Below are 23,765 nucleotides of genomic sequence, written 5' to 3' on the forward strand. Positions count from 1 at the left end.
GGACTGTCACATTCCACTATCCTTGGGGTCCGTATTCACTTCAGTCCTTAAGTCTCTGGTCGATTGATTACTTGTAAATGAGCCCTCACCTGACTCTTCCTTGTGACTTCACCAAAGGCATCTGCATCTTCTTTGCCAACAGGTCCACTGGGCCTGCATGGTACTCTTTATGTCATATCAGCCTCTCCCAGTGCTCTTGTGCTGAAAACCCCTGGTGACAAATGCAGACTATTTTCTTTCAATGTAAGCTACTGATTTCTGCTTCGGTGTTTTCTCTCTTTCTGTCTTCTTGGTTTGGCTTTACAGTGATAGGATGTGTTGGGTCATATTAGCTGATACTTGCAGAGTAAAAAAAAAAAAAAAAAAAAGTAATTGCAATAACTGCTCCTGTAGGTCTCAAAAAGCTGGTGTTAAGCCAAGGTTTTCCCATGTAATCATGGTGTCCATACAGCAGAGCTGTCATCTCTATACACTCAGTAAAACAGAAAGCTTCAGCACTCTTTAGGCAGGCTTATGGAATGATGTGTTAATCTACTCCCATTAACAAGACAGCAAATTCCCAGTTGATTACCCAATTCAAATTAAGCACATGTAATCTCTCTGTGACACTCACAATGGTGTTAGTGTAATGCATACAGAGAGAGAAGGGATGAAGTCAGTGTGCTCAGGAGTGCTCAGCTGCCAACATTAATGTCATTTAGGCACTCTGAATTTTAATATGGGTCATTAACACCAAACTCCTGTAATCACTGCTTTAAAGACAGAGCTTCTTAACTGTGTCAGTCTTCCACTGTGCACTACAGAAGCAGTGCAGGCGATGTTACAGGTTTTCCAGTTCGTGGTAGGATGGGGGAGTCCCATCAGACTCTACCATGGACGTGTACTTTATGGGAGGTGGCGGTGGCTTGAAAGATGGAGGTCTGTTCATACTGCAATGGAAGAGACAAAATATGGTATAACACAAAAGCCACATGAAAGACCATTGTAAAATGTTCACAAGAGGAAGTAGACGGACACTAAGCAGAGAGTATGTTGTAACAGCACCTGGCATTGGCTCTTAGACATTTTTATTTCCCTGTTCCTCTTTTACAGCCCCAATGCACCTCCTGGTGCCCATGCGGCTTTCTGAGCTCCCACCTCACAGTTTTATTTTATTCATGTTTTAAAAAAAGATCATGGCCCTGGTGAACCACTCAAAGCCATCACAGGGAACTTCTGCTCCTGCTGCTCTTTGAAGTTATATTTAAAGACTCATAACTTCTTTCTTTTGCCAATTTATAGGCCAAGATAAAGTAAGGTCCTGTCCCAAATCAGTGATAAAAATCCACTCCATTTTTACCTTCGATATATAGGGTTTGCTGTTATGTTTCGAAAGGATTTTCTAGGACAGCAAATGATTCATGATCTCCATGATTTTTCAAACATTTTAGTAATGGTAGGAAGATTAAAAATAATTGGCTTTTAGATACCACTTTCATCAGAGGGTCTCTGAATGCTTTACTAAGGAATTAAACTTTGGCCGTAATTACAAACTCAGTGCATCTCTGACTGGGATTGTGTATCAGGTAGCCTACTTTCACATATATTATCCACAACTCCTGTAGTACCCTAGAAGTACAGTTACATTAAAGTATGTCCTCAAGTAACCATGCAAAATGAGAGAGCAAAGGCAGCTGGCAGGGAGGCTAATACAAGTGGGATGCTCTGGGGAAAAAAAATTACTTGCACTCTTCCCTCATACCCCACAGCATGCACCAAAGCTGCACCACAGCTCCTTTTAAGGTTTATTTCAGAGAGAATCTACAGAATGGATGAGAGGACTGAGACCACTCTACACTGCATACCCCTGTATAAAAAGGTGGCATTAGTGATCCACATACTTAAAGGCCTTGTACACTATGGAGAGTTTCAGGTGGAAACACTTAAGTCCAAACAGCAGAGACTGGAGTTTGTGCTGTATTATACCTCCCACCCATTCTGTTCCCCTTGCTGATACTTACATCTCTTTTTGGTACTGACACCATTTCCTGATGCCTAACACTATCAGAAAGCTGCAGAAGAGGAGCATGACCGCTACCACGGTTGGCCAGGGGAAGCGACTGGCTACTGTATTCTTCACATTGCCTGCAAGGGACACAGTAATGAACCAAACCTGGTCAGAGGGAGAGATGTTTGTGCCTGCTGCCTTTGGCTTCCCGATCCTCCCCAGCCCTGCAGACAAAGCAGCCTCAGCCCAATACAGGATGGCCAGGTTTCCAGGCTGAGCACTGTAAAACCTGAACATCACTGCTCCAATTCATGGACTTGTGTTCTGGCTGGGTTTGCAGGCTGATTTCAGCCACGCACCAGTGGCTGAATGAGGTTATTTAGGCACAGCTGGACAAGCACTGCATCAGAAAACCACTGGTGTTCTCTGTTCCCCCATGAGCTTCTCCACAGAGAGGCAGCATGTCTCAGCACACCCCCAGCACTCATTCCCACTGCTTAGGATTTGTAGGATCATGTCTCACCAGTACTCTTGACCAGTGGGATGGTGGTAAAGAAACCTTTCCATCTGGTAGCCGAAACAGGCTGGTCTGTTATGCTGAAGGACACGTCACCTGCAAAGATATGGGTACAGAACATTTTTAGTAGCTTACTTGTTCTTTGTTTTGTTTTATTATTATTTATTTTAACAAATAATATGTCCAAACCATTCTATGATTCTGTGTTTAGAAGCCACCATCATTTACCCTGCTGAGGACTGGAAATCAAATTCCAGAGTCTGTGTGTCAAAGTTCACTTTGTGGGACAATTGTGTTTTTGGCCTACAAGCTACTGCTAGGCAAAGAAATTTGCTTTTATCAAATAAAAGAACATTAGAAGAAACAGGGAACACTGGTAAATACCTATTGAGATATTCCAGCAAGCCAGCACTGAGCTGCACAGCAGTCTGGGAGAATGATAAGATTTTTGCTTCTTTGATGGTAATGAAAAAGCTAAAGATACTAAGTGGCTTAGCAGCAACACAGAGTCTGCTTCTGCCATGACTGCGTGAAACCTCAGTGTCCTGTATCAAGAGCTGTGTCTGAACCACAAAAATAATATTTGTTTGTAGACAGACATTTTCCCTTTCCTAATACAGTTAAGCTACCAACCTTTAAGATCAGTGCTGCCTAAGGACACATGCCTGTTTTCTCGAGCTGTCTTTCTGTTCATGTGCTCCAAAACAATAGCTAAAATATGCAGCTAGACAACTATACGGTATTTGCAGAACCGTCACAGCACTTACTATGCACAGGGGTTGTATCCTCAGATGAGCGCGTTGCATTCTTGAGGCTCTTTGGGGATTCAGTGGTAGAATCATTCAAATCTGTATAAAAGCAGTAATAACCTTAAATGATTGTAACAGCCTGTACGTGACTGCTTCATTAGGCTTAACTGTGGCTATTTTATATCATCATTTTTCCCCGATGCAAACAACAAATGGAATAACAGAGATACCTGAGAGTCTTTCATGTAATTGCTGGTTTATAGATCCAAGGAAAAAAATCCCACTGTTTAAATGATGTAGATGAGTAACCAGACTGAGCCAGGAAAATCTAGCTTTCTCATGAGATGCTGGTTCTGACTGAGAGTAAGCAGTCAAACATACGTATATATATATACAGAGAGAAGTTTTTTAAAAATACATATATGTGTGCATATATACATATAAAGATACATATTTTAAAAACACAACTACAAATACATTTAATAAAAACCCCTACCATATATATATGTATGTTTATATATATATGTACTCAAGCATATATGAATGCTCAATTACAATCAGAAAAAAATCAATCCACTTTTAGGGCACTCTAAAAATTCACTAAGAGTTTTTGATGTTAATTCAATTTAGTGTTGTTTTTTCCTTGTTTATCAGACATTAAATTCTACAGGGGCAAGCATGGTAGACGTGCCATTTAGAAGAGGACAAAAGAAAAAAAAAAAGGACATACACTTAGAAATCTCATAGCACTGTGCTCTATACAGCATGCCAATGAAAGCTATGTATTATTATTTACATAATGGCTTGTGTTACAGCCTCAGAGAATTTAGCTAATAGTGACAATCCCCACTGCAGGAGCCCCGTGGCTCTGGGAGGACGTACTGGAACACATTGGTATGCCTCAGCAAGCACACCGGTGCTTGTGTGCTCTGAAATTGTTCTCAGTTATAGCTGCCTCACGGAAGACCCTTCAAGCTCATGCCTCAGCTAGCTGTCAGGCAGACGTGGCTGTATGGAAGACAGTGGGTGGTGCTGTACCTCTCTTAAGTAAAACGTGGTTCAGTTTGCTTTTTAACAAAACTGCAACGGGCAAGCTGTGCAAGAGTGGGATCGCAAGGCAAGCGGAGTTGTCACAAGGTTTCAGTCTAAATGTGTGGTTGTGGGTTATATGTCGGTATATAACCACCAGTGTGCTGCAAAAATATATTCAGAATAAAGAAGGTGGCTGTTGTATTTGTGCTTCAGCCAGAAGATGACTGCCATACAAATACAATAGCGCACTGACAGGTCCTGCCTGTCCTGAAAGCACAAAGCAAGATGTAAAAAAATCAAGTAATTTCTCACATTCTGCTACCAAACAAAGGTTTTCTGAAGGGAAAGATTTGAGAAAAAATGTCCACCCCCACCTTTTTTTCATTCATTGGTCTTTAATGAAGCTGCCTTCCAATGTTCTATTAGCCAGCCTTTATAGCCCCACATTAGCTCACAATTTCATTGCTGCTCTGTGATTTTATTTAGCTTCTCCAGTAATTTATTTTGTCTATAAACTGCCCTCAATACTCACTGCATTTGCCTAGTAACCCTCCTAATTTTAATATTATTAAATTAAATACATCTAATAAAAACAGTATACGGAAACATTTTTCATTCCTCTTTCACTGCTGCAAATCCTTAAGGCTTGGAAGACTTGAGCCTTTGTCTTCTAACTCAGTGCAATTCAGCAGAGGAATGCTTCTGTGGAGCATTAAAAAGCTAGTACAGATGACACCACTTGATGTTTGTTCTCTGTTTGGACACTACTTTTCCATGTTTAGTAATGATTTTTGGATGGCAGCATGATGAATATCAAGTGACAACTGAACATAAGCACCACAGATGTCATGGGCTTGGCAAAGGCATTGCAAACTGAGGGCCACATAGAGTACCTGCTGCTGCACTTTTTGCCAGAGACTCCAGACCACCACAGATGTGCAGCCTAAGTCTGTACCACATTTGCACTTTGCAGCACCTCTTATTAGCTTCATAACATCCCTGCTACAGTCCTATCAAGCAAAGGAGATGTATCATCTACTCACATGCTGTTGTCACATTCTCTCTGAATGCTGTGATGCTGGTATAGCTTTTTGTCTCTGGGGCAGAAATCAGCTCTCCTGTTGAAAAACACACACATGCTTGCAAAAATTACTGTTGAGGACCCCATCGTTTGTTCTTCATTTTTTCCTCTTTCTTCCCTAAATGTCACATAGTTGTAAACTATCATCTGAAATTTTGGCTTCCCCCAGACACCACCAGAAAATCCTGTGTCTGGTTTTAAAGGTCTGTCACAAGCTAGAAACTTAAGAGGAGCTTAGTGAGCTGTATGAATAAACTGAGAAAACATGGGGTATTTAGGCCTGAATTTTTGGCTTTCAGCTGAAAATCAGAACCTGTGAGTGTACTGGCTTGTTTCAACCTGAAATCAATGGAGAGTGTTGAAAAAATGTACGTAAACTTGAATTTAGACAGGGTTTTACCAGGTCCAATGGGATGAAACTGTGTTTCCAACAAGCAAAGAGAAGTTTTAAGGAAGTTAGTACAGGGGATTCACACCTACAATGGCTGGTGCCAAATACCAACTTCTTTAACATTTTTCTTGAATCTTCTTTTGAAGCAGTAAGTGTTCTGGAGATGAACTAGCTATTTATCTGATGTTCAGACACAGACAGATGGTGGTTAGCAAGTAGACCTCTATCTGTCCATGAGGAATATTTCACATTTACTAAAAAGAGACCATCTTTCCTTACACCTGTCTCATTTTTGGAAAAGTGCCATTCTGCCATCTGAACAAACCTGAGAAAGAGAAATGCAGCTATAACTTAACAGTCAAAGCCTGGGGATTTCTGGGATCAGAGATGGAGGTTAAGGAAAGACCAGGCTGTGGATTTAAGAGCCTTAGTTTTGCCTCCCCTCCTCCTTCTCCCATCTATTTCTGTGTACTATACTACTATACTTTTGTATTAATTCCCATCTGTCTCTTGGGTTTTCATTTTAACAACTTGCAAAATAAGGAGAACTGAAACACCACCCCCATCCCTGCCACGTTTTTTTTTTGTTTGTTTTTTTTTTTAAGTGTCAGGCTTGGATTTAGCATCCTGACTCAGCTGCAGCCTTAAAGGTCTGACCAAAAACGCCATGGTGGGACTGGTGTGGGAACCAGAAGCAAGCCAGAGATGTGCAGCACAAACTCATGCTCAGGACAGTGCTCCTGCCACACACTGGGGACACTGGTTAAAAGGCAGTCGTTCCCTGGGCTATTTACAGGAGAGAAATGGCTCAGCTTTGGCTTGCACTACGACTTCGACATTGTACCTCCCCAAGCAGTTATGATATACAACCCAGTGAGGGGAATCCTCTCTATTCACATTGTATATTTATAGCCTTTCAGTCAAAATTATTCCCCCTTAGTGCCCTGCTGCCATCCAGGTCTCTGCTTCAAAGGGTGGGGAGGGCAGCCCAAGAAGAGGCCAGATTTAATTTCACTGCTGCTGCAATCTCTGTTCCTGCCCTGGCATACATATATATAACCTCCTCTTTGCCCCAGGCTTCATATGAATGTATTCACCTCCGAAACAGTGCACTGCTGGGTCAGAATCAATCCTTTTGCTCAGCCTTTTCTTACAGTACTGCTTCACATGTCACCAATTGCATTGCTCGCTCACACCTGGGTAAATATTGCTGTAGTATAATGGTGGTTGCTTTAAGTGAAGTTTGCAGGGTTGAATCACACAGATGAAGGAGGACACTTAACACCTGACAGGCTCACGAAAGTCAGCCTGTTGTAAGGCATTTTGTTTTGTCTGGAAAATAAGACTGCTGCAGACTCCATGGATTGTATTCATTCTTGCTATGGCTACTGTGCTGCTAGGGAGGGGAAGGCAGTGGTTCAGCACTGCTGAGCTGCATGGCCTCTTCCTCATGCTGCCTGTGCTGCCATTTTGTACATGCCATTTGAATCCAAAATGGGAGTTTCACATGCTGTGGTTCATGCTGAAGCAATACGGAAATCATTTTGGCCAAATTCATTACCTTGTGTTGTGGAAGCGTGAGACAAACTTGCTCGAGTTGTGAAATCTGGGGAGGCCGAAGATGTAAACTGATGCTCTAAAGAAACACAGATTAAACAGTATCCCATTTAGTTGGTAGAATGTTTAAAAATTAAAATTAAGAAATTATAGAACAACACAGATGAGTATAGAACAAAGAACTTGCAGCAAGCATTGGGTAAACACAGACTATGTGACAGGGGCCTACAGTTGAGGTTGTAGGTTAAATGCTCAGGACACGTCCCATCTATTCAGCAGGCAATCAGTAAAAGTCAAGGTGATTAAAGCAAAGCCTTTCACATGGGCTAGCTGTTATTTAATTGTGCTTTTATACATAGGGCTCAGTTTAATGGCCATGGGGTAGATTATGCATGTGCCAGTGGTGCTCCTTGGCCTAGCTGGGGCCTGTCTAGATGTGGGCCTCGCAACATGTCACAACTGTATAGGCCTGGGTGATCACATGCTTTTTTGGGTTTTACTATCAATTACAGAAGATAGTTTAACGTGGTTATCCATATGCTTCCTCTTGTAAAGCAGTGACACTTATCCCATATCATTAAAGAATAAGGATAATATGCTACTGTCAGGTCAAGATAAAAATGGGGATTTAAACTTCTTTTCTGTCACAAGCACCTCTCCATCATAACAGGATAAATTTATTTATGGTTTTATAGGATTTCTATTCCATTTTATAAAAGGCATAAGAATAATATTTGGTATTCATCATGCCATTTTACATGCTGTTCTAATGTGACAGAGCTTTAGTAGGATTTGTGTTAGCTCTCTTCCTGGTTGACTTTGCAGCTCACAAATTCCCATCCAAGAGCATTACAGGTACTGCCAGTGTCAGGGCACGCTGACCTCTCACTGACATTCTTCTGGCTCTGTGTACATGGCATTTAAGAAAAGGTCAAGCAAAGATCATACATCTATTGACTGAGTAATAAGGAAAGCTTTTTTAATTTTTCCTTACCTGAGGTAGTCATGACAGCCGATGTAAGTGCTGAATTTCCAAGGTCTGTAACAAATCAAAGCAAACACCTTTACTAAAGATGAAAAGGGTATTTATTCTGCTTTGGAAAAGAGGGTCACTCAAGGGCTCAAGAGTGAGAGAAACTGCATCACACTTAATTTCCAAATAATCCTTCAATGCACAACCTAGCCAAGTGGTCCAGCAAGAAACAAGAAGCACCTGAGGGAACTATGACGTGTAACCCCTAGGGAAAGCAAAGGTTTGGGGGCCAAAGGGTCTGGAACCCCTACCACCTCCAATCTGCACCTCACTCAAAAATCAGAAGTGAGTTGCATAGTTTTAACCCATGTAGGCAGATGTGTCTTATTAGCATGCAGGTTGAAATAACGTATGTGACCTGGTGAGGGCACCTGCATGGCTCCACCCATGAGGCATTTCAGAAGCTGCAACTCTGGCAGGAAATATCAGGAATACTACCCTGAAAAGTGCTCACCAAGTCCTCAAAGAAGTGGAGAGAGAGGGATTTATTCCTTGCAATTGAAGGGCTGTTAACCATCTGGCCTAGCACAACAGAGACATCGTCCTGCCCAAGCAGCATTTACATCCCAAGTAAGAGGAAGCTTATGTAGAAAAACACACCTCTTTCCTTGCCATTTATCTACAGCATTTCTCTGACACAAGCACATAATCTACTGCTGAGACACAACTGGCTCCTGTACAGAGCAAAGCAAGCTATCCAAGGAGAGGCATCTCCAAAGCACTTCAGCTGATGTGAGGGGAGAACAATTTGTCTATCTGCGATAAGCTGACAATAAGACAAACTTGCAGGGGAAGAGCACAAATTTTCCAAATTTACACAAATTAAGAAACATTCCATCAGTTCCTTAATTAGGCAAAAGTGTTGAGGATCTTGGCTGTGTACTTAAGCAGAATGTCGAACCATTAGTAGGGAAGTTATTTTTAATTACCAGCTCAGTGCTGAAAGAACTATATTCAAATGCTAGCTGAAGCATCAGAAAGAACATTAAGTGCCCTTCAAGGCCAGAGTTTAATTACGTTTGAGTTTAACTATGATGGATTACATCACCAAAATATCTGTGCATTGTATTTGATCTGAAGTCATAGCTGCAGAAAAGGATACCTTACTATTCACCCAGAAGCAAGTCTGCAAAACCGTCTCTCCAATAGCTTTAAGAATTTATAGATGCATCCCTAACATAACCCAGGTTATTTTGTCTTCTAATTTATCCTACCTTCTGAAGCCATGTTGGTAAATGCTTGGGATGAGGCTTCATTAGATGTATTGTCTGTGAGGGGGAAAAAAAAAAACAAAGATGAAAGCAGTTCCTAAAAGAAGTTAGGCTTTTGTTTTATAGGTTGAAAATTTAGTCTGGAGTTTGTGCCATTAGTATGGCACCTTCACAGAACATTGCCAAGAATTAATTTAATTTTCCTCCTTTTTGTCACATCTAAATACATTAACATTTTTATACAGAGTGGATCTATCTTAGTGTTAGTATAGCCCACAGGCAAAAATGTAGACTTCTTTAATTGACATCTCTCTGATTTGAATACATTTCTACAACACTGCAAATTGGGTGAAATGAGTCATTTTGAAGAAAAAATGATCATTCATCTCCCCTCCTTCCAAAGCTATATTTTAAGGGACTAAGCTTTGGGTTTTGATGTAGTCTTTGTTGAAAAAATACCAATAATGTATCCAGAGCCGAAAGCTAATACAGGTGCAAGTAGTTACCACGGTACACATGAAGGCTGCCCCAGGGCCAGCAGTTCTGTTATATTATCTGTGCAACAAGGAACATACATAGTAGAAAAAAAAAAAAAAAAAAAAGGTGTAACTGTGCATTTGCACCTGAAGACAAGGTGTGCACAAGAGGGTGCTAAAGGAAGTCTATCTTGCCAGCCACTCTGCAGGACTGCTCAGTGAGAAATATGTGGTTGTAACAGCTCACTGGTGCTGTCTAGCTAAGTTAGTGTACTTTTGGGTATGGGAATTGCAGCAAGATACTGCCTAACAAATACCAAACATCTTATGTTTGTGTAGGAGTTTCTTTTCTCAACTTGATGAGTTTACTCAGGCGTTTTTGTCAGGTTTCTTGGCTCATTTAGAGACTTGAGCTAAGAAACCTGCCAGAAAGCTCAAGCTGTGTGATGAATGTGTTTAACAAAACTTCCATACACTTCCCATTTCTTCTGTAATTTAAATAGCAGAGAATACATGTGTTTGGTATTCTTAACATTTCAGATATGTCCTATCTATGAAAAACCTACCAAAAGAAATAAATATTTCTTCTGATGAAATATTCCATGTTTCATTCCTGAGGAAGGGAAACAGACATACACACGAGAATGTTGTATGTGCCTGGTGGGTCCCTTGTAACATTATCATAGATCTCAGCTGATAGAAACCATCACTGTCTTGTGAGTCTTCTTGTTCAACAGACATTTCTGGAGAAGAAAAAACAAACACACACACAAAAAGAAAAAGAAAAGCTGCAAACCCTTTTCATAACACTTCAAATTATAAATCAGAGTCATGCAAAATGCCAGTACTAAAAAGCAAGCTTATATAGCTGAAGGTTTCTTGGCTGAGATGCTATCCAAAGCAGTCCACCCAGATGGACACCTACATGCTCCCATCAGCAGTAGTTTAGCCACTATTGCTTTTCCTCTGAATCATTTCTACAGTTATGTAATTGACCTGTTAATGGGACTTATTACCTTCAGACTGCTCCATCAGTGTTGCTTGGTCCACATACCACACGATGCTTGGCTTGGGAAATGCGTTCCTCACAATGCAGCTCACATTAGGCTGTGGGACAGTGATGAACAGTTAGCCTCCAGCATTCTCACCTGTCCACCACTGCTGGCATACAAAATCCACGATGGACAGAGTTGCTCTGACAATCTTATTTACACATCACCCTCCTTGGCCAGGAAGCACTCCCTCCTCATTGCAGTTCTTCCCCTACCATTTTTTCAGTTGGAGGCACCACGGAAGGAAAGTTAAGGGACACCCCCATTGCTACCCTGGGGGTGATCGGGCTTCAATGCCCTTCAGTTCAGTTCAGTGGCTGGAGAGACATGGGGTGACCCCCCCAAGACCCAGCCCAGCACTTTGGGGACAAACACCCATATGGAGGAACAGTGGCACTAGTAATGTGTAGGGTAAGGGGGCAAGAATGAGACATCTCCTGATTGTCATGCAAATCTTTCATTTGTTGGGCAGATAAGGACACAACTCCCATGAAAAAAACTGCCTAGCACATTGGTATGTTGAATACACAAAATTAGATACCTTTGTAGAGGGCATTGTACTTAAGAGGTTTCCAAATGTCACAAGAAATCACATGTTTTAGATGCAGTAGTCCTGGCTGTACAGCAGTTGTTCCAAAAATCTGTGTGCTCACTTTACTTTCTCCTCAAGCGATAGAAGGGAAGAACTGGAGGGACCTCAAAATCAATGCTGGATGAAGGGGCGGGTACTAGCAAGGTACGAGGTCTCATCTGCATGCTGCCTGGATGTTCCCAATTAGATTTACGTAGTAGCTTATGGCACTGAGAGAAATTACCTTGTCCATTTAATCAAAAGACATTCATATGTGACTTAATGCAGCACACCGCCCTCTTACACCCACTTTTGAAGTGGGTTGCACACAACACATTTAGTTGAAAGGAAGTTTGATATATTGCAGGCAGCAGAAGTCAAACATTCAGTATGAAGACTGAAACTATCCAACTGAAACTCTTTCCTTGCCATTGTAAATAGTCACGAACTCAGCGTAATTGCTTTCCCCTCTTTTCTCTTCATCGTCCCCTTATTATTCAGCCATTTTTAGTTCATAATATTTTTATAGATGCTTCCTGTGAAGAAATACAAATCTGGCATCCAAAGTAGATTTAGGCCCAATGAGAAAGGGTAGAAAAGAGAAGGGAAGCAGTCGGTGTTTGGAGATGAAGAATGGACAAACTCTTCTTTGAAGAGTTTCTACTGCCCAGCCATATGAAAGCAGCACCCCCTCCTCTGCTCAGCAGGACAGTACAGACAAACACCTGCAGATTCCAACGCCACAAGTGAAAATAAGTCATCAGGGAGAATGTAGTGGTTTTACAGAACGGCCTAGCTCAGGCCTTGTCTGAAAACAGGTAGGTATGGTGAACACAAGCCTCTGCCTGCCCACAAGCACTCTTTCTGATGAAAGCTTCCTTAATCTGGAATGCTTACAGATTGAAAGTTTCAACCTGGATGGATGCAACAGGAAGCAGAACATCATAACAAGTAGCAAGAGCGTTCAGTCATAGGGGCCACAAATATGTTTTATGCTAAGTACAGCCAGAGCTGTACAGCAGACTTTCTTTTTAGGTTTTACTCTAAGGAAGCAGGTGATAAAAGAGATTCCCAAAACACGTGTAAGTGCTCAGCTCTAAACAAGGACCCTCTAACTTAGATCCAGTCACTCCACTGATATTTGATTACTCCAGCTGAGTTGTGCTTGGAGCACATTATGATATATTATGCCTGGCAAGACCATTGCTTTCCCCTTGTCTCAGTAGACAACTTGGTAGCAGCCTGGAGCTGTCACCAGCCCAACCCTAAGTCAGAGCAGCACCACTTCTGCTTGAACTGCAAGGTAATGACTCAGAAGGATTTCTGCCCAAGATAGATATCTAGATATCACAGAGGGATCAGTTCTCATTTCGGTGATGCTGAAGCTCATCTCAGAGTTACAGAGGAAATGTTGACAAATTGTACTAGAAAATACTGTACTAGTGACCACCAAAACTCATCTCCCTGCCCAGTGCTAGAATCAGTGATATTCATGTTATTCCTCGCAGCCCCAGTGATGGTGGCAAATGATCTGCTCAGCCTCTCCTGGGGTCCTTACCAGCCCTTACTATGAAGAAGGCTTTCCCAATGTCTAATCTGAATCTTCCTTTCAGAATCTAAGCCTGCCACTTCTGGTTCTGTACAAGTGCATTAAAGAGGCTATTCCTTTCACCTTTCCTGCAGCCTTTCACATATGTGAAGAATTATAGTCTAAAGAAGAAAAGTATGAGAAGTCCAGAAGAGAACAGCCTTAAATTCTTTCCCCAGAAGATTTTGCTTCAACCCCTAATTTCTCAGCATCAGCAAGAATGGCTAATGTGGTCCAACAGGTTTCCTAAGAACTTATCTGAACTTGCTCATTTCTTCACACTATCTGGATGAGACTGTGGAATGAGAACATTTCCTTGGGTACTTTCTATAATTGGAACATAGCCATTAAAATGTCATAAGATTTTTACTTGAAACTTAAAGGAAATCCTAAGTTTCATGACTATTTCATAGTAGTTTCCATGTCCTGGTGTGAAGAATATTATTGTGAAAGACTAATGCTAGCTTTGTAGATAAAACCAGTGGCATTTTCTGACTAGCTGGTTGTAAACCATGTTTAACTCAAGCACAGGGAGTGGACCACCCACAAATGATTTATATTTGCTTTCTTGCCTATTCCTCAGAAGCTGACTAGTTACAGTGTCCCTGGTTATTTTCATTTCCTATCCTATGCAATATTATTCCCTTGGGTAAATATCATGTTTTCCATAGCTGCATTTCAAAAAGTCACATTTACCTTCAGTAAATAGCCACTTGCTTATCTAAAAATGATTGAAGTTGGATATAACAGACGTTCTAAAATTTCCAACACATCCCCTGTAGGACCCGCAGTCCCCTGCGTCACCACTGACCCCTCACAGCCTCTCCCCCCTGTCGCAGAGCCCTCCCTAGGGCTAACACAATGTCAGAGGTTACCCAACCCACAGAGGAACCCTCAGCTAGCTCCAAAATGCTCTCACTGAATCAGCATACTGCTGTGGGGACGACAGGCACTCAGAAGGCATATGAGTCACTGACATTAGCTCATTGACTTGGAGGTCCCCCCTGCTGCCTGGTTCAGCACAGCCTGCCTGGCCCTGCTTGCCTGGAGCACCCTGAGCAAGCAGCCACGGTCACGGTCATGGCCATCCCTCTGTGCTCCAGCACTGCTCACCTTCTGTGAGGTGCCAGCTGGGCCTTCCTGCAGGCTAGCAGAGATTTCAGGGTAGGCTGGAAAGAAAACATAAAACATATTAACGAAATGGCTACCAAAGGTCACGGTAACAGCTTCTAATGAGACTTAATGGCCTTGTTTTGTAAAGAGAGTGCAAATTAAATCCTACATCCACCCACATACCTGGCAAGATAAAAGCTTGCACCGCTCCAATTTGAGGTCAAGGAAGTGGTTTAGAAGTACACACCAGCAGCTACTACCACAAGATCTGTAGTGTATTTTTTCTGCCTTTCAAAGATACTTCTGGGTGGCTTTGTTGAAGCTAGCTAAAGCCATCCTGCAGTCACAGCTCTCATAGCAGGGCATCACTGTTCCAGCTGTTGATTCCTCCAGGTGTTTGCCGTCAAAGCTATCTGCAAAAGTTTTAGCCATCCCCTGCCATCCCCCAAACTGTCCATTGATCTCAAGTACCACCGTTCCCCACGCTGTTGTTCTGGTAGATATGTGACAGTCTCATGCCACAGGCTCTTCCTGCCCTGGCCAGGAAGCCCAGAGCTCTCTTTTACATCAAAGCAGCGGTTTTCTGATGACCACATCCACAAGAAATGGAAAAAGGTTATATTTTTTTCTTTTTTTTTTTCCCTTTGCACAGCATTTCAGTTCTGGGCACAGCTGACTATAGATGCAACTTTGAGGTACCATAAGCCTCTTTTAGCTGGCATTTCTGAATCAGCCATTGGATTCCAGTAATGCTGACTGTTAAGTAAAAACTGCTGAAAACGGGGTTAACAACAAGTCCCAAAAGCCTTGAATAAATCATGCTTTGGCCCTTTCTGGGCCTTACAACTGGACTGAAAACAAGCACAGGACCTGGATCCACATTCTTTCTCTTTCCAAGCTAAATCTCATCTTAACCCCCACCATTAGTATAATTTTCTTTTCTTTTTTTTTTCTTCACCTAATTCTGTTAAACCAGTGTAGGTCCACCTCAGTTCATTACTTTCCCTGCTGAGGTGAGGTGTTCAAGTTTCCCTGTCATTTTTTAAAGCCAATCCACCCAGGATTCTCTCCCCCTCTTTTTCTAAATTCCATTTTTCTGCCAATTGTTACTGACTGGTTATGCCAGGACTGACCTATATCTAATGATTACGGCCTTGTGGTTCTCTAGACTTCTGGGTGGAATTTTCTTTTTTCTTTTTTCTTTTTTTCTTTTTTCTTTTTCTTCTTTCTTCTTTTTGTTTGGTTCATCCTTCCTATCAGAAAATGAATATCTAAGATTTCTGCCTCACCAAAACAGTACTGGTGGTAGTGGGGCTGGCAGATAGATAGAGAAATCTTTCAGGTGTAAGAAAATGTATGGTAAACTGGATCTTCTAATAGGAGCTAAAAGTTGGCTGGTAGACTAAATAACATTAAGTCTAGTGCCTGTTTTTCCTTTAGGGTTTTGATGAGAATGGGAATGCATCTCCACTTCTGTATTGGATGTGGCCTCTGCTTTTTGAGAAGACGTGTTTGCTCGGTAACTATTCCGTAAGGCAACTCTCAAGCACAGCTTGGAATGACCTAATAGATCTTTTCCATTTAACATCTCAGACCCTGTTAACACTTTGACATTCATTTGTCTTGCTAGGATATTTACCAATGGTTTGGGTCTAGCAGAAATTCAATATTTAGTATAGTAGTTTCTGCTGCTGAGCTTTTACTCTTACAAAAAGGAGAAATCAATATTTGGCAAAGTTATATGTGAAAAGGCCATACATTTTCTCAGAAACTTGTACCTAAAAGAACTCCATTCTGGAAAAGACATATTTTTAAGCATTGCAGTCTAAAAGTATCACCTCAAAAAAAACTCTTGATTGAACATATTCTTTTATTCAACTTATCAAGACCCTCAGCTTCACTGAGAGACTCACTCCTGCACTTCCCATGCTTCTCCTACCCAGCTCTCAGTCATACCCAGGCCACCTCAAGCATCTCTGGGGAAACACCACTGCCATCCCTCAGACTTGGGCTGTCTCAGTTGTGTTCACACTGCCCAGCCCATGGGATCCCTTGCACTTGTTCTCCGCCAGCTCCTGATGGCGTGGCACTACTATCATAAGCAAGCTAGTAGTTTCTGGGAGCATCATAAAATGTTCAGAAAAACCCACAGCCAAAGGCTGTGGTTTCTTTTTCTTGTTTGTATCTCTCCCCTCTTGTACCAGCTTATTGAGCTGGTGTGGGTCACATGTGACACAGAAATTCAGAGAAAAAAAAACAAATGTTTGGTTAACTGACACACAAAACAAGGCAAGAGCATCAGCTGGGGCAGAGAGAGCTCAAGTATCTTAATATACTTGAATGATTACCGAGGTAACTCTGTAGCTGCTTGACAAATGCTGATTTTTTTAAGAGTAAAATCCATGGCTGAATCATGCAAATGCAAGAGGAAATCTAAGATCATTAACTTCTATTTTCATTTCTCTTGCGTCAGTGACTGACACCCCTCTGACAGAAGTTCCGCACCCCCCCCCCCCCCCCCCACTGTTCCCTGTTGAATCTTTCTTTGCATCCTGAGCATCAGCCTTGCATTTCTGTGCCACCCCTGAGCCATGAGCTTCCTCAGGCAAGCAGCTAAGTCAAGGGACTGTTGACAGACCCATTGGCTAAAACCCATTCATTTTAGGAGAGTTGGAAATATGTTTTTCAGACCCACTGCTCTACAAGCAGAAAATACAGCCTGGTTTTCCGTGGGCAGCATTGCTCTTACCCAGTTGTGGAGTGGTTCCTAAACCTCTGAAAAGGGAACAGAGCAAGAAACTGAAGATGGGAAAGGCTTCCAACATGAAATACCAGCCCGCGTTTGCAATACATGGGCCCTGCCCCTCCTGACCAGTTTGAGACCCTCTAGACAGGACCTCATTTTCAGAGCCAGAGCCTTTGGAAGCAATTATAAATCACATCTCCAAAGGACATGACTTTGCAGCAATGACAGCTCCAAATCACATTCCCTGCCTAGCAAATGCTGGCCATGAGTTCCTAACCATGGGCAGCATGGTCATTTTGTAACTGGGGCACAGAGATCTCGATGACCAACACACTTACCTGTAAGTTGAAATGTGTCAATGTAACCTTACACACATGGGTGAGATCGTGGTAATTTGCTTGTCAGTATTGTTATGTGCTCAGTGGAGTAGAGCAAATATTTTTGATGCCAGACACGTGAAGAATGGCCTCAAATTCTTTTTAAGAACTACAAGGTTATTTACAAATATTTTAACTTACTGCAGCAGAAAAAAAAAAACCAATAACATAAATGTGTATGTATATACACACATGTATATATGAATATATAAAGTTGTATTTCAAAAGCTACTGCCTGCAGAAGCAGGTAGAAGCTTTACTTTTAGAAAAGTAAGAAGACAGCTGGCAGAAGGCCCTTACCGAACACTCTCACGGTGGTGCTGCTCTTCCGGATCCTCTCTGGGTGGTAGACCACGTGGCAAGAAAACACCTTGCCATCATCAGTGATTTTGGTGGGAAAAATCTTTAGAGCATTATTCAGACCCAGGTGGACTCTCCGTCCGTACAGCACGCTGCCATTCCCATACACCTCAGGACGGGAGGGCTCCTTGGTTATAAGTTCCTCTTTCTTTCCATTTTCCTCCTGTGAAAATATCATCCTGCATAACTTGTAAAGACTGGATATCCCCTGCTGTTTTTGTAGGCCAACACTATTCCTGCTATTAAAATTTTTCTCACACCCCTAGCACTTACTAGGTGTAAGCAGACATTTGCAACACTTATTTTTCCCCAATACATTGTCTTTTTATGAGGAGATCCCCCAGAATTTCAAAACTGATAGCGGTCATCATCTTACCAATAAACTACAGGGTAAATAGCTGTGTCTTGTGAGTCCTGGCTCCTGCAGCCTCCACAGAGGGCAACAGAGCTGCTGGTCTTGAAGTTTTTAAATAGTGAAAACGTACTAATAATAGCTCAAAGTCATCTCCTCAGACTGCCTGTGTGCCAGTCACCTTGACATATAGATGCAACCAGCACATCCTGGACATCTGTGCCTTGGTATATATTTGCAAGCTGTCCTCTAAACGATGCATGGTGACCCACGTGTCATTCTGATGACCTTTTGTGGTTTTTGTTGTGTTTTTTTTTTTTTCCCCTTTCCTCTGCTGCTTGATTTTGTAGAGTGAACAAGTTGCACTGAAAAGTGTTAAGGGTAAACATGCTCCCTACAGAAAAAATCATAATTTTAAAATTAAGAATTCTCTGCAAAGAGATCTGAATAGGCAATAACATGTGACAGAAGACTAAAAAATGTAAATATTTGAAAGTCACCTTTAAGATAATCCTCAACAATTACAACACAGTGACACTAGATAGAAACTAATGGGCAAACCTCAAGCACTCTGCTTGCTGATATTTATATGAGTTAATGAAAAGGTTACTGTAATACATGCATACAAATATTTATCCAGAAAGTGAGATGCAGAACAAAAACATAACTAGCTTTAGATCTCACAGCAAATTGCTGTTTTATGTATGTGGTTAGCTAGATAACTGGGTTTGCATGTCTTCAGTGTGTGCCTGTGACATGGAGGTCAGCAGAGCACAAAAACATTACAGTCAACCCTTTTTTTCCTATTTCTAAGCAGCCTGATATCTCACTAACCTACGCAGTAACCATATTTTTCAGAGATATTAAAGCTTCACTACTGCAAAAATCCCTGAGAAATCTGATGCAAAGAATATTTTACTTGTTACATTTGCTAAGTTCTTTGGTAAGACTGCTCTACATGTCCTCATGAAAAATTAAAAGCAATTAAGATGGGATTTTCCCTCTTTGTTTGTTTAGCAGCTATTGTTTGTGCTGTCTATGTTGCAAATGAACAATTATACTTTTCCCTATATTATTACTGTCCATCGCAGTGGATAGCTATTGTTTAACAGATTCTGCAGGATGCAGTAAAATCCAACATTTCTCTTTCTATCTGCAAAAATACCGTGTAGTTTCTTCCATAATTTGTACTTGAGAAGAAATAATATTTATACTTACCACTACCCACTTCAGAGGGTAATTGGACAAGTTTGCTGAGGTTGTGTTCTCAAGGCATGGAATTTCTAAAGTCTGGCTTAACTGCACTTCCTTCACGTAATGCTGCTCCTCTTTTAGCATCGCAACAACCGCAACAACGACAGCAACAACAAAAAGCCCAAGAAGGAAAATCAGAAACATGGTGTTCATCGTGCTTTAAGAACTGATGCTGACTGCCATTCGAGGAACAGGCACTTTTTTGATTAGAAGGGAACCGTAATTTTCAACCATCACCCACAGACACATTTGTTAAGTGAAAGGCCTGCATCCAATTCCAGATGTAGTTTCAAGACTTTAATTCATGACTTTACCCAAATTTTTGTGCAATTCATAAAAACCTTTGCTTAACTGCTGGATTGAGACATTGTCTTTTGGAGCTGAGCTTCAAATTTTCTCTTATCATTTTTTTCCACTACAATAAACCTTCACATCAATTTTGTGCACCTGTATTTCCTTTTCTCTGCAGAATTTCTTTGCACTAAGCAAGGTGTTCAGCTGTCAGGCGGGTTAAGATTAACCCTGCTTTTCAGTGTAAGTGGTCCTTTTATTATTCTCAAACCTGCCTTCTGCCAGGAGCAGAGAGCCTCTCACTCTTTCCTTTGTACTCTATTTAAAAACATATCTCAGCATCTCCTACCCTATCCATTCCTGATACAGGGCTCGAATGCACCTGTGGAAAGACAGAAGTGGTGCATCAAGCAGAGCACAGCTCTGATCCAAATGTCAGATCTGCCTGCATGCCCGTGTCTAAGCAGGAAGAGCAGTGGTGCAGCTAGGTGATGCTGCCAGTGCCTTGGCAAGTGCTGAGCTCTCTGGCTAGCCTCTTGGCTGCAGCCTGCCTGGACCCTCTTGAACTTTGCTCCCCTGGTAGATTTGGCTTATGTGCTGAGACAAAACAGATAAGGTACTGTGCAGCATACAGCCCTCAGAAGTACCAAGATGAACATTTGCCCCAGGAACTCAGCCTGTGGACAGCCTCTGCCTGCTCTCACCATCACGTCACAGCCGCCTAGTTTCCCTTCTCTCTTTGATTTTCATCTCCATTAACAGGCTGGTGGTGATGGTACTATGTGTTTGAAAATCCTACATGTGCCTGCTGCTCTGCATGGTGTTTTTTTTCAGTATCTACTAGCTGAATCCATCTGGATTCACTTCACTTCGATGCAGCTGGGAGCTGTACTTCATTGATGACTGCTGCCCTTCTCCATCCCACTCATAGGCTGCATTAAAGTCTTTTGCCTTCTTTTGAATGGACGAAGATCATTGCAAAAGATCTAATTACTGTAAAATGCAAATTGGCAAGAGGTATGTTGCAAATTGAATTTTTGATTTCTCTCTAGGAAGTGGTATCAGTAGCACCAATTTCTACATCATGCGGTGGCTGAAAAATCCACAACAGTGCTGATATGAATGGCAGCTGCCCACATTTAACATTATAACATATGTAGACAGCAGCTAGAGCTTTGAACACGCCAGTATCAACCAAGGCACCAGCACGGGAAGAGGAGCAGTGCCCAACTGTCACTATTACTTTATTAGGGAAGAGAAAGAAAAATTGTACAAAGAACAGAACTGTACCCATGGACACTGCTGTTCTCTGCTAACCCTAACATCGCCTGCACCTAACCCTGCTCTCAGCCCTTGAAAATGTGCTGCAGATACAGCCCTGGACACCACCAGGCTGAGCATGCTGGCCTTGAAGCTCTGAAATGAAACTTGGCTGGGTTTGTTGCGTTTACTTTAATCCTCTTCAGCTTGCTAGCAGAAAGCAAATGGGTCCAAAAGAGGTTTCTGGGGTCATCAAATCCAGCCCCTCTCCAGCACAGCTACAAGCTTGCCCAGCTCACCCAACATCCCTGCCCAGCTCCATCTCCATGGCAGTTTGGACTCTTTGGTCTCACTGCTGGCATTAAGCAGCTGTTCCCGAAGCTGCTGCACCAGTGGTCAGCACTGTTGTTTAATTTGTAGCCAGATCCATTCACATCCTATTGAAAAACATTTATTCCTTCACCAGGATATTTAAATATCCTCCCAGGAGTTCACGCTCTCCCCCAAGGCTTACTTACCAAGAGCAGTCACGCTGCTTCCCAGCTTCCTTTTGGCTGACAAAACAAGCCAAGCGTCCAGTGCTGTGGCCATCCTAAACAACCCTCTGCTTTGCTCCACTTCAGTTTTGAAGGTGGGGACACACATCCATCTGCTGTGCTAAAACCCAGCCCTGCAAATCCCAGCCCTCATTTCATTTTCCAAAATGAAAGTATGCACACTGTCCATCTGACCATCTTTTGTGCACTCCCCTCTAACTTCATGTTCCTCCAAACAATGAAGGCTTCCTAATCACGAGCTGGATAATGGCCAACGAGTGCCTGGGACATAACAAACTCTAAGCAGCAGCATTTAGTGGCACTGTTACAAACATCAAACAAGCCACTCGCATTGACCAAGGAATGATTGTCTATCCTGATATCCCCTCCCCTTTTCCCTGCCATGAAAAAACAACATCATTTGTTAATTACTTACCTTCTGCCTCGATGATAAGTTGAATTTTTGCAGCCTTTGTCCCATATGGGTAAGTAGCAAAACTGCACTCATACTGCCCGCTGAGGGAGATGGTAACATTTCTCAAGTGCAGAGCCCACTGCTGGCATTCAGATGAGGAGTTTAAGTTAGGAAAACACAAGGTCTCATTAATGTCCCAGTTGCAGCACTTCCTGGTGCTGAACGACACGGAAAAGTTGGAACAAGTCTCAAGAAATTCGAAGTAATGGGTGCCCAAAATGGGGTGATGAACAGCTATTCTGGACAGACGGTTGTCATCGGTCTTGGACCACTGTGCCTGTACTATGTAGGTGGACTGTGGTTTGGGGAAGGTGCACAGCAGGGTCACGTCGGTACCTGGCAAAGCGTGGACCACCTCTGTGTGTGCAATGACATCTCCAGCTTGGCCTTAAAAGCAAACAGGACAGTTTTCAGCACAAGAAATATTTAAGCAAAGCTTTCTTCTAAGCTGCCTTAGAAATGATTTGGTGCCTTAGCCCCAGATAACTCTGAAGGCTCATGCCTACAGCTGCAACAACCCTCTTTCAAGTAAATCTCCTGATTTACAGCTGAGAGATGCTGCAGATCTCTGCTGGCTGCAGAGGGGGGCCTGGAGGGCAAACCAGCACTTGCCCGAAGGAGGGTGGGGAGCTCCCATCGCTCTCACAGTGAAGTGCAACAGAGCTCTGAGAGGCCCCGTGAAAATGGAAACCTTTCAAGTCACATAAATGAAGCAGAAGCTGGGACCATTCATTCCCCAGCTCTGTTTTGCAAGAACAAACGAGGCATCCCTGCTGGCTGGTCCTGCCTTGTGCGGCTGCCCCTGCCCATTCCCACTCCTGTGGCGCTTCAGCAGGAAGCCATTCTTTCACCTCTGTGCTGTTAAATGGCTCCTGCATGGCCTGAACCGCTGCCCGCTTCAGTGTCAGAGGGAGCAGCCCTGCTATGAATGGCTTCTTCCTGAACTAATTTCATAAAGCACGTTGGCAGTCCTCAGTGTGCCATAGAAAGGAGTAATGGATCGGTGAAATGAAGGGGCTTTCAACACGAGCCTCCACTGCTTGTTTGCTGCTGTGCTGCCATAAGATTGATTTCTCTCCCTTCCTCCCTCCTGTGCACAAGAGGCTTGCAGTTCCTAAACCCCGTGTGCAGGGCACTGACAAGCTTGAGGAGATCAGGAATTCAGGGATGGGGGCAGTCGCGGTGAGCCAGGTGCTGTCTCACCCATAGAGCCAGACACAACCAGCCCTTTCTCCAAAAAAAGTGCAAAAATAAATTTGTACAGATGTCCTCAAGTACAGACTTGTCGCTGAATTTTACCCTCCCTGTGTTTCAAAACATCACTGTACATTTCCTCAGAGGACTTGTGCCGCATCCCACCATGAGTCCCCAGCACGGCCAGCACCTGCTCCTCCCCATGCGTGCCTGTGGAAAGCAGGTACCAACTTCTTGCCTTCGCCACCAGCTTGGTCTTTAGCAGGGAAGAAAATAGGAGCAGGTTCCCACCTCCCTGCAGAGCCAGCTGAGGTTTGGGACACAACTGCTGAAGAGTGACATGAGCACACAGGGAATATGTGCATGGAAAGCAAAGCTACCCCCTGCTCAGGGCAAATTTTCCATTCCTTTTTTGTCCCTGCGCATGTGCCATTCAACTTCTAATTCACTTCCACGAGATGGGAACAGATAGGAAGGTAGAGAAGAATAAGCCTGATATGGATATGAGCTGTGAGAACAAATTACAGAAAACTGTAGGACCGAGGAGCTTATTATAGCAAAT

General features: G+C 42.6%; 1 protein-coding gene across 1 annotated transcript; it reads right to left on the reverse strand.

Moving 5' to 3' along the window:
- Positions 1-820: 820 nt before the first annotated feature.
- CD96 (CD96 molecule) lies at positions 821-23,363 on the reverse strand. Its single transcript, XM_050710911.1, has 12 exons — positions 23,309-23,363; positions 21,971-22,396; positions 19,412-19,521; positions 17,782-18,004; positions 14,359-14,414; positions 11,051-11,141; positions 9,562-9,615; positions 5,329-5,403; positions 3,272-3,352; positions 2,511-2,600; positions 2,001-2,124; positions 821-929 (listed from the first exon to the last, which is right to left on the reverse strand). The coding sequence occupies exons 1-12, from the start codon at positions 23,361-23,363 to the stop codon at positions 821-823; spliced, it is 1,494 nt and encodes a 497-aa protein (XP_050566868.1).
- Between the last annotated feature and the right edge of the window lie 402 nt (positions 23,364-23,765).

The sequence above is a fragment of the Cygnus atratus genome, chromosome 1 (assembly GCF_013377495.2).
Source record: "Cygnus atratus isolate AKBS03 ecotype Queensland, Australia chromosome 1, CAtr_DNAZoo_HiC_assembly, whole genome shotgun sequence".
NCBI lineage: Eukaryota > Metazoa > Chordata > Aves > Anseriformes > Anatidae > Cygnus > Cygnus atratus.